Here is a 12,164-nt window from a genome sequence, read left to right on the forward strand (position 1 = left end):
CCATAGCCACATGCAATTCTGCATGTGTGCTAGAGATATGAACTCAGATCTTTCTGCTATCACAGGAGCCTTACCCACTGAACCATTTCCTAGTCCAGCTCTTTCTCTTTAAAGTTGGACTAATGGACTAGAGAGATGGCTCAATGGTTACAAAAACTGCTCATCCAGAGGTCCTGAGTTCAACTCCCAGCAACCACATGGAGGCTCTAAACCATCTGTAACGGGATCTGATGCCATCTTCTGGTGTGTCTGAAGTAGGATTAACACCCCGCACCACCGTTTTTTCATGCACTATGGCGCTAAGGACAGCTTTCGGAGTGCCACATAAAATCAGCTATTGCAGCTTCCCCTTCAGTCTGGTCTCTGGTGTAGACGAGCGGTGTATATGCTGTCTTACTGTAGACAGGCCTTTTACATGACACCACGGCTTCATGCTGAGTTGGACAGAATCAAAGCCAACTAATTAGTGTCAAATACAAGATGCCACGTACATCTGGACAAGAGTCTATCGTGACATTATAGCAGGAAGTAATTTAACACACTCTCAATGTCTTAATAAGGCTTTATTTAGGATTTGTTCTTTTTATAAGAATTCTTAAGAAAGGAGTAGAATGTTATTCAACTAAGGTTGAGAAGATGCCTCAGTCAACAAATCGCACAAGCATGGGGCCCAGAGTCCAGATGCAGCAGCACAGTGCAGGATCCAGTGCTGAGCTACAGACAGGAGGACCCACAGTGCTCAGTGCCTGACCCAGGGAGCTCAGATTCAGTGAGGGACGTCATTTCACAAAGGCAGACCGCTACTGAGGAACCCTGTTATGCACACCCACACAAACATGCACAGGCATCACATACATAGGCCAAAATGAGTAATTTAACATTTATTAATATTTAATAAACCTTCAATATCAGAGTTTTATTCATGGTTGGCAAGTTCTGTGTTCTAAACTCTACATCCTCACCCCATGAACAGAAAGAAGTCCTGGAAATCAGCTCATTCTTTAGATTCAGAGGATTTCCTGAGCAAATCTAGGATTCCTTTGCAAACCACGCACTATGTGCCATAGACAAGGAGAACACAGGCTTGCCCAAGGCTTCATTAGGTCTGACAGAATGTACTGTGAGAGTTAAGACACTGAGTCTGTATTCAGTGGTAATAGTGCTTCTGTGGTAAGAAAAGTTGATTTCTGTAAAAACAGTATTTGTGAAAAGGTCTTTCAGGACAAAAAAGGCCTTTGCTAGCTTCCTGAGCACAGCTGTGATCTTGTTTACTTGATCCTTCTTTGTCTTTTCAAGGCCAATGATTACTAAACTTTGATTTAGAGTTAGAAAAAAAAATTACATTTACTCTTTATCATTCATTTAATTGTTTTCTGCTTTGAACTGTTTTTTTTTTTTTTAATGAAAGAGGATCCTTTTTTTAAAATTTATATGTGTTCATTGTCCCTGTCTTCAGACACACCAGAAGAGGTGTCTGATCCCATTACGGATGGTTTTGAGCCACCATGTGGTTGCTGGGAATTGAACTCAGGACCATCTCTCCAGCCCTTGAACTGTCTTTCTAACCATGTGGTCCCCATGAGAGCAGAGTACCTGCCAGCACTCCTCACAGCCTCCCTAGTTAACTCTGCTGAGTCATAATCAATCAGTCTTTATACATTTGCATTAATATGCTAAAGTCATAAGCAAAACTAAGACATGTTTAGCAGCAGTCAACCAAAGAACAAATTAGAATTAACCAATCAAACTCAAGTCCTAATAAACCCATTCCTCTCCACAGAGCAATGCTTCTTTTATATGCAACTGAACACAACCCAGAAGAATGTCTTACCTGAAACTACCATAGACTATAAGAAGAATGGATATCAGAAATGTCGACACTTGACTGGAATCCACCAGGGAATAGGCCCTAGAGAAACAAAAGGACAGACGTTAAATCATAGGCAGCAGGTTCTCAAGGAGCTCACAGTCCCTGTCTTTAAATGAGATGTACACCAGCATTAGCAAAATCACATTCTTAAAAGGAGATACTTTTAATTAACAAAGGATACAGACAGCTCCACAGTGAGGTAACTTCCTAGGATGTTAAAATGGTGCAAAAAGTCACCATCACGCACACACAAAATCATTTTATATAAGCCTGTAATATTAACTCCCGACTTGAACCTATCCCAGTGAAAACACACTTCAGTGCTTAGACTTTTATGAGTTGACAATGAATAATCAAAGATACTTTGTTGGCCTGACTTAAAGATGAGGTAAAGACCACATCTCTCTCTCCCATTCCTTTTCTTGTTTCCTAAAGTCTATTGACTATCTCCATCTGGATGTGGTTGGTAAGGAGGGTCTAAAACTAGTTTCTATTTTGTAGCTAGTTGACTGTCTAAAGAAACTGTCTTCTTCCTGCTGGCTGCCTCTCCTAAGGCCTGGACCTAGGGGAATGGTAGTCCTGCAATAATGCACCCTCAAGCATCTCCAGAAACTCACAATTCACACGGCTCAGTCCTGGGCAAAACAAGTATCCTTACTTTATTTTTATTTATCATTTTATTTATTCTTCTCACATCTATTACATCCTGAATGCAGTTTCCCCTCCCAATCCACTCCGACTTCTTTTCAGAATAGAGAAATCCTCCATGAACATCAAAAGCAGCCAAGAGGCAGAGGCAGCCCCCGCTCCCACTGTTCAGAGTCCCACAAACAGAACAAGCTACACAACCACACCATGTGCAGAGGACCCAAGTCAGTCTCATGTAGGCTCAGTCTCTGTAAACAGGAGCCTAGCTAGGTAAATTGGTTCTGTGGGTTTTCTTGTGGTATCCTTGACCCCTGACTATGATCCTTCTTCCCCTTCCTTCCACGGGATTCCTCGAGATCCACCTGGTGTTTGGCTGTGGGCCTCTGCATGTGTTTCCAACAGTTGCTGAGTGAAGCCTCTTGATGACAAATACACTAGGCTCCTGTTTATGAGGAACCACTTCATCGACTCTTTTTTAAATTGCCATCTGTTTGGTTCTATCCTAGGTTTCTGGGCCATCTAGCAGCTGGTTCCTGGTCCTCAAGATAGTGTCAGGTGTGGGCTTCCACTCGTGACATGGGTCTCTAGTTAGATCATACAGTTCTTGGCCACTCCCACAAGTCCTGTGCCCCTTTAACCCCAGCACATCCTGTAGGCAGGAAGGACCAACTGTAGGTCAAAGGTTTTGTAGCTGGGCTGGTGTCCCAATCCCTCCACTGAAAGTCTTGAGTGGCTACAGAAGATGGCTGGTTCAGGCTCCATATCCCCCATTATTAGGAGTCTCTAGCTAGGGTCACACTTGTGCATTCTGGGAGTTCCCACTGCAATGTAGATGTTTAGCTAATCCCAGAGATGCACCCCAATTCCAGCTGTCTCTCTTAGTATTTTCTCCCCCTCCTCCACCCCTCCTGAGGGGACATCTATTCTATGTCCTGACCTATGTATCTACTCACTCATAAGCGCTACCAGGTATAAAGTGAAGGAGAGCCATGACACACTCCATAGGTCTAGAGAAGCTAAGAACAAGGAGGACTCGAGAAGGGATGAATGAATTACATCTCTGGGGAGAGAATTTTTTTTTTTTAAATTCAGAAAAATTTTGGTGTTTGCTTGAGAGAGTCTCTTTCTCTTTGTGGCTCTAGGTGTTTGGGAACTCATTATTGTAGATGAGGCTGGCTTCAGACTCAGAGATCGTCCTGCCTCTACCTCCCAAGTGCTGCGTACAGTGCTCTATCACTGAACTGTATTCCAGCCCACTAATTCTGACAATATTTAATGGGGCTTCTGTGCCTGGTATTCTGAAGCCACTTGGGGATATGGAAATAACTGGTTCCTTGGTCCCTGCCTTAGTGCCTTTTCTAACATGAGCTGTGCCAGCTCTACCCCACCCCACAAACTAAGTGGATGCAGTTGTGAAGCGCTGTACAGAGGAGAAAGACAAGAACAGACCTGCTTGCCTGGGGGTGGAGAGGCAGACCCCATCTAAGAACGGGCTGAGAAAGGTTTCTAGGGAAACTAGTGAGAGACACACTTAAGACACAGAACGAGGAAGTACATGAGAAACCTGAGATGAGTGTGTGTGTGTGTGTGTGAGTGTGAGTGTGTGTGTGGGGGGGGCAGACAGAGCAACAGAGGAAGAGTCAGAGCCCAGCAGCTGCTCTGTGCTGGAGTGTGATCACGGGTGTGAGTGTCTTCCCAACAGTGGGAAGAGGCCAAAGATAGTGGCTGAGAACCCTCCAGAGGTAGGAAGACAACTGGAAAGCAAATCAAAATAGAGAAAGAAGGACCACGGATGGCAGGTATGTAATGAGGCAGCAGGGTTAGCTGGTCTCCTGACTGGCTCCCATCATCCTTTCTATCTGTGACCTTAGGATGACAGAGACACTCTGTGACAGCTGTTACTGGGTAAAGGAGTAGACCGTATAGACATTAGCACGGTTTTACTCAGTGCTGTTTGCTTCACATGGAATGGTGACCTCTGCAAACACCATCTCCCCTAAACACCCTCTCAGGACCTCCTCCCAAGACAGGGTTTCCCCGTGTAGCCCTGGCTGTCTTGGAATTTGCTCTGTACTTCAGGCTGGTCTCAAACTCAGAGATACTTTAAGCCTTTCCAAGTGCTGGGCTTAAAGGTGTGGGCCACCATGGTCCTGATGGCAAAGAATAGCTTAATGGACTGGTGGGTATCAAATTGGAACTGTGAAAAAATTCAAGTTAAGAAAAATGGTGATTAGGTGGCTTTTGTTGTTGAGGAGACTAGAATGGCAGTTGGAGGAAAAAAATGAAGTGATCTTTTTAAAAAATATTATTTATTATATATAAGTACACTGTAGCTGTCTTCAGACACTTCAAACTAGAGCACCAGATCCCATTACAGATGGTTGTGAGCCATCACGTGGTTGCTGGAATTGAACTTGGGACCTCTGGAAGAGCAGTCAGTGCTCCTAACCACTGAGCCCAGTGAGGATTTGAGTTCCTATTTCCAAAAGTAGCAGAAGAAAATGGATTCCTGACAGCTGTTCTCAGACTTCTACTGTGCTGTGCGTATGTCACTTTAAGAAACACGGTTTTATATTGATGGAAGACACTCAACCTTTCTGTAGTGAGGAGGGCAGGGTGGATGCAGAGGAGTCTCTTCTATGTCCTCTAATACCAGCACTGTGCCTGTGCAAGTGGGACGACCAGGAGATCAGGGCCATCCTTGGCTACAGAGTGAAGCCTCATCTACACAAGACCCCTCACTACCATGTCCCCACTCTTAGTTTTAAAGGCATCTCATTGAGGCCCACAGTTTATATTTAGGAATTCTCATTACACTTATTTATTTACCTTTCTTTGTGCATTCACAGGTGTATGGCACCCTTGGGATATTCCAGTTACCACTTGTCAGTAGTCAGTGCTTTTATCTGCTGGCCACCTGTAGTCAGTTTCTGAGCAGTAGCTACTATAAATATATCTAGTACTTATAGGTGCATGTAAAACAAACATAACTTAGTCGAAAGTTCACAAAGCTTAGATCGTTCTAACCTTAAGTAATCAAAGCCAGGTAGCATGCTACCCAATCAGAAACTGCCAACTAATGTCTAATTGGAACTTTCGTCTTGCTTTTGGAAACAACTTATTTAAACTAGGAGAAGTGGTTCATGCAGGTGGAGGCAGGAAGATCAGAAGGCTGAGGTCATCCTTAGCTACCTAGAGAGGTCAATGATAGCTTGAGGTAGAAATGTCTGAAAGACAACGTCTTTGTGAGACAAAGTCTGTATCCCTGGCTTCCTTGAACTCAGTAGACTCCCAGAGCTCTGCCTGCCTCTGACCTCAAAATGTGTGTACACCTGGCTATTCAAAACTATCTAAATCTCCCTGCCTGCCTCCTGAGCTGCCAGATTATATAGTGTTTGTTAACACCCCAAAGTCTAGGCTTTGGTAAGTAAATCTTTAAAATATAAAATGTTTCAAGAAAATGACTAGAACAACAACAACCCCCCCCCAAAAAAAAAACAAAGTAACAACAGCAAACCTGGGGAAACAGTTAAAATACCTAATAAGAGAATTTTATTATAATGTCCTACTTTTTTTGCATGTTTCAATTTTCATACTAAAGACTTTTTGTTTTGTTCTAAGAGGATGACTTTGGTGTGTAAAGGTGTTTGCAGCCAGATGGTAAGTTCAATCCCTACGTCCCCCAAAGTGGAGAGAACCAACTCCTACACTCACACATTATCTGCCACAGCATGCACATACCCTGACACACACACAGTGACATTTAAGAACACAGAAGCCGGATTCTACCAGTTATTTCTCACTTTTTCTTTGTTGGGGACTGAACACAGGACATCGCACATGTTCTCCCTACCCTGTCCCTTAGGAGCAAAAACCAGAATTGCTTTGTGGGGTGGGGGCAGTTAAGAGCTCTTTCAGAGGATCTGCATTGGTTCTCCAGCACCCAGAGGCAGCTCCAGTTCCAGAGAATACATACCCTTTTCTGACCTCTGTTGGGGGCCAGGCATACATGTGACGCACATACTTACATGAAGACAGAAACACTGACACATAAAGTAAATGTAATGAAAACTCTGCTAGAACAAACCATTCTGTATCAAGGACTCTTGAACACTGAACTTGCAAACTTGTGAGACGCTATGTGTGCAAAGGTCTGACGGGGAGGCAGAGAGCTACCTGCAATGGGACAGACAGGTTCACCAAACCAAACTGCCTCCAGAGATGACACACCATTTTGCACTCATATCAGGAATAAATTCAAATTCCTGTTTCCTCCAGCTTTGTCAAGGACACTGTGTTTGAAAACTATGTTAGCGTGATCTCCTTTTGCCTTGGGTTTCTAATGTATTTACAATTAGATTTGTTTGGAAATGAGATCAAGCATGCTTCCATGACATCCCTAGAAGATATTCTGAGAAGCAATTTTGATTGTTTTCTTCCCTGACTAGAGATAGAATGAAGAACTCTCCTGGGGGCTTACCTCCTGATGGTAGTTTATGGAGATGACTTGGCTTTTGTATTTGTGGTGGATTAAATGTTTGTCCCAGAGAGTGGCACGATTAGGAGGTGTGGCCTTGAGGAAGTTGGGTGTGGCATTGTTGGAGGAAGTGGGGATGGGCTTTGAGATTCTTCTAGCTGTCTGGAAGACAGTCCCCTCCTGGCTGCCTTTGAATCAAGAAGTAGCACTCTCAGATCCTTCTCCAGCACCATGTCTGCCAGGGCACTGCCATGCTTCCTGCCATGATAATAATGGACTGAACTTCTGAAACTGTAAGCCAGCCCTAATTAAATGTTGCTCTGGTCATGGTGTCTCTTGCTTTTTTGATGCACATTGTTATTATTTAAAACCTTACTCCACAGCTTCTTCCTGCCCTCTGCTTCCGACTATCAAAGCATTCTCAGAAATGTGTTGTACCTCAAGGCTTCCAGGAGCTCTCTAATACCCAGGCATCGATGTGTGTCCTCAGACTGTAAGAGCCATGCTGGAAGAGGGGCAGTTAAGATCCATTTAAGCTGCTTTACCAGCAAATGTAACACTAAAGCATCCTGCAGGCTGAGACAGACTGTTGAGTAATGTGTCCTACCCATCAGTCAGGTCTGCAGCAGAACAATGCAAACTCTCCTTCCTATTCCCCCTCTGCACATGTGCTGCCTTAGGCCAGCCTGTCTCATGCCTTTTTGGTTGCTCCACCATTTATACTCCTAAAACTGAGGTCTCCTAAGTTAGGCTTCGATTTGTGTGAGCTGTAGTCTATATTTATTACTATATTAGAAATTTAGTAACTTGATTATCTAAACCTGTAATCAGAGCATTTGGAAGGTAGAGGCAGAAGTTCAGGACCAGCATACACTATATGATATCATCAAAACGAAACAACAAGAAATTGAGAAGTTTAAAATATTTATTATTTTACTTATAATGAAATTACTGTATGCTAATATACCATCTTAAAGGGAAAAAATAATATTTTCTGAACAATTTCTCTGTAAACATCTTTGTGAATGACTCCGAGCACAGCTGGAAACTATGTGCTTCTATGCTTTACCTATTGGCACATGTTGCCAGGCTTGAACTGTATGGAAATCCCGGCCGTAATTCAGGCATGCAGCTGCAGGAGAAAAGCTGTTTAAAGCTTTTTCAAATAACTGGGGGTGGCTTCCTCTAATGTTCATGGGATGTTATTTTCGTTTTTTAAATTTGTTTGTTTTGTTTTTCCATTTTTTTTTGAGACAGGGTTCCACTATCCCCTGCAGGCTAGCCTTGAAAATAATGATCCCCCTGCCCTAGTCTCTGGGATTGTAGACATAAGCCACTATACTTGACTAGAGTAACTTTCTAAAAAGTGGGATTTTGAAAACCTGTCTACAGAATGACAATAACCGTAAGAACATATCACATCTGAGCCGAATGACCTATTTTGTACTCTGGGTGATCTTTTTCACCCATGGCAGGTTTTCAAACAGGATGCAGTAACAGGTAAGCTGCTGGTGCGCTAAATTTATACAGTTCTTATAAAAGTTTCCAGCTTTTCTTTTACAACATTTGAAGATTGCTATCTGTTAACTATCATTTCTAAAGCTCGTGGCAAATAAGAATCCCCCAAATCTCTAATTTCTATTTAAAAGCTAAAATTTTGCCATTAGCAAGGTTTACTTTACTTTGAAGAACTGACAATACTTACATTATTTTACTTACTGTAGTCTGTCCACCACATCCTCCCCAAAAGAACAGATACTGTCAACCCCAGCTAGTGTCTCACACAGACGCACAGAAGCTTTGCTAAGATGAGCAATGACACTTTATCATATGCACAGATGCTTGTAGGAACATTAAAATTCGTGTGCAAGGATTGAGACAATTAAGGAGTATATAATAATATAATAACTGCTTCCTCAACAACACTCTAGGGTAAAACTGGCCTTAAAAATAAAAGCTGCATGCCTGATGAACAGCACCATGGTTATTAGCTCAGTGAGGGGCTACTGGGTTCATGTGACCACAGCGGGTTTTCAGGTGCCACAGAGTTCCCATGACCACAGTGGGGTTTTTCTGGTTTCTTCCTTTAAGAATTGATGTGGGAGAGGGGATGTGGGGTGGCTGGAGAGTTGGCTCAGAGGTTAAGTAAGAGCACTCAGAGGTTAAGCAAGGCTGCTCTTCCAGAGGTCCTGAGTTCAGTTCACAGCAACCACATGGTGGCTCACAACCATCTGTAATAGGATCTGATGCCCTCTTCTGGTGTGTCTGAAGATAGCTACAGCATACTTACATAAATAACATAAGGCTTTTAAAAATGAATAAATAAAAACAAACTACTTAAAAAAAGAATTATCATGGATAGATTACTCCAAAAAAATACAGGCCACAGATACTTTACATTTTTTAGTATATTTGTTCTCTGTGTGTATGCATGTGTATGTGTATGCATATGTGTGGGAATGTATGTGCCATACCCTGGTATGAAGGTCAGAGGACAACTTGGTTTTCTTCCACTACATATATACTGGAGATAGAATTCATCCGAGAACCCAGGTCCAATTCCCAGTGTGCACATCACAGCTAACTGTCATCTGTAACTCCAGTTCTAGATGAGCTGACATCTTCTGCCCCACAAAGGCAACAGGCACACAAGCGAGCAAACTATTCACACACCAGTATATTTTTACACTTTAATCTTTAACATTTTTCATAGTTAGAAAGAGGTTGGCGGGCACAACAGCAAGCTCCTTTGTCTGCTGAACCACCAGTTTGGCCCAAGCATTTTGTTGTTGTTTTGTTTTTTGTTTTTGTATAGCTCTGGCTGTCCTCAAACACAGAAATCATCTACTTCTTCCTCTTGAGTGCTGATTAAAGGTTTGGTGGCCCAACTAGCCCAAGCATTTTGACTTCAACAATTTAACACTAATACCCATAACAATTTTTCCACACACCCACCCCGCGTTTTATAGGAAAGACACCAATATGCTACTATTGACATTTTGGTCAACAATCACAATCAGATCAAGTCAGTGCAAGTACAAGTATGATGTCTGTATGATTACAACACTTTCAGTTGCACACTTCTCAGAAAGAATACACAATGTGACTGTATTCTAAGCTTGAGAGAACCAGTATCCTGTCAAATAAAACTTAAACAGATGAATCATTTATTGAAGAGGACACAGGTGAGTAAGAATATTTAGGGACAGTTGTGTAAATCAAAGGGTACAAAGCAGCACAATGCAGTGAGGTGGAAATAAAAAACTGTGGGAAGGAAGTGTTACCACATCTCAGGAAATCAGCAAACTACAGTCAATTATTACATTCCAACAGGCAGACAAGTCCATTCCTTGTGTTCTGTCTAGCTGCCACTTCAGCACTTTGACAGCTCAGTTTTTGTGAAAAATACCATATGGCCCACAAAGCCTCGAATATTTACTATTTGAACACATATGGAAAAAGTTTAGACACTGCTGTGTCCTCTTGTTTTCTGAACAAAGATACTAGACTAAGGCAGCCAGTAAAATAAAGGACAACCTATCCCTTCCTCCCAGTAGATTGATTTTTACAATGAGTATAGTCTGGTATGCAGAAGAACCATGTCCTAGTGGATAGTGCACTCAGCTGAAAAGATGGGTAAATTTTCCTTTCACAAAGGTAGTGTTTGTGTGAGCCAGCAGGAGTCCTCAGCAACCCAGAGCAGACCATAACAAGGTGCTGGATTGCTGAGCATCACATTATCATCATCCTTTCCTAAGTATCAAGTGTTTCATTCTTCTTTCAGGTTTAGGGAAAGAGCACACACAAAGTACACTACATGTTAACAGCTGCATTTACCAAGACTAACACAGAGAAGATCACTTCCATCAATCATACCAGCGATTGAGGAGCAAAGTCTCCCAGGCAAAAGAGATGAACTACAACTGGTTGACACAGTATCAATAACCTTTGCAAGGTAAGAATGAGTTCAGAGCAGAGCAGAAACTACACACCAAGGTTCTTGTTACAATGTGTTCTTTTTCCTAAGGTGACCCCTGGTGTCCTCTGGGTCTTACAGCTACAAAAACATGTGCATTTTAATTGTGATCTGAGAATAGATCCAGTATCACAGCTGTGACACCTGTGCTGAAGACTGTCCTACACTGACTACCACAAATACATGGCAAGGAAAAGCTCAGACAACCTGTGCAAACTGGAAGAACATGACTTACATACTACACTACTCAAGTGACTGATTTACAGAGGGAAATAAGAGTGGCTTTTTCTTTTTAACCTCTATACAAGACTGTTTTAGAACTTGACCAAAATAAATCTTAGAAACCTGCAGAATTCTATATTAGTCAGAGTTTCCTAGAGGAACAGAACTGTTAGAATGAATCTGTATCAATATATAAGAGGGAATTTATTAGACTGGCTTACAGGCTGAGGTTCAGCTAGTCTACCAATGGCTGTCCACCAATGAAAAGTCCAAAAAAGCAGTAAGTTGTTCGGTCTAGGAGGCCCTGTATCTCAGCTGTCCTTTAGTGTACACCCGTATCCTGAAGAAGTAGGTTCTCGTGCCCACGAAGGAATGGACTCCACTGGAGTAGAGGGGCGGGCAGAGAGCTAAAGTGTCCTTTCTCCATGTCATTTCTAACGGCTGCCAAATGCTGATGCCTGCCTACATTAAAGGTGGATTCTCCCACTTCAAATGTCTTAATTAAGACAAAAATCCAGCCTGAGCAGTGGCAATACATGCCTTTAATCCCAGCACTCAAGAGGCAGAGGCAGGTGGATCTATGTGAATTCAAGGCCAGCCTGGTCTACAGATAATGTTCCAGGGCAGCTACCACTACATAGGGAAACCCTGTCTTTTTTTGGGGGGGGACTCTCTCAGGTGTTTCCTAGGTGTTTGGTTTTTTGATTAATTCAATATGTTGCCAAGAACAGACATCACATATGATGACCAGAACTGTTATTTCACACTGGAACCACTCCACCCCGTCTTACAAACCATCTTATAAAATGGTTTGAGACCCTTTGGGTATACATGTCCCCAAAGAACTGAGAGCAGGGACTCAGATAACACCAATATTCATAATTAATATTATACACAGCAGCTAAAGGCCACTGCTAGGTGAATGGATAAACATGTAGGTGAGTATCAGACTCAGAAAGGAAATTCTGATC

The 12,164-nt window shown here is 42.5% G+C and overlaps 1 protein-coding gene across 1 annotated transcript in view; it reads right to left on the bottom strand.

The window, feature by feature from the left end:
* Positions 1-12,164, bottom strand: part of SPPL3 (signal peptide peptidase like 3) — a 76,631-nt gene that overhangs the window by 25,916 nt on the left and 38,551 nt on the right. Inside the window, exon 2 of the mRNA XM_080941261.1 lies at positions 1,832-1,909. Within this exon, the coding sequence (XP_080797387.1) occupies positions 1,832-1,909 (78 nt within the window). The remainder of the gene's footprint in view (positions 1-1,831; positions 1,910-12,164) is intronic.

This window comes from Micromys minutus (genome assembly GCF_963924665.1).
Source record: "Micromys minutus genome assembly, chromosome: 29".
Classification (NCBI taxonomy): Eukaryota; Metazoa; Chordata; class Mammalia; order Rodentia; family Muridae; genus Micromys; species Micromys minutus.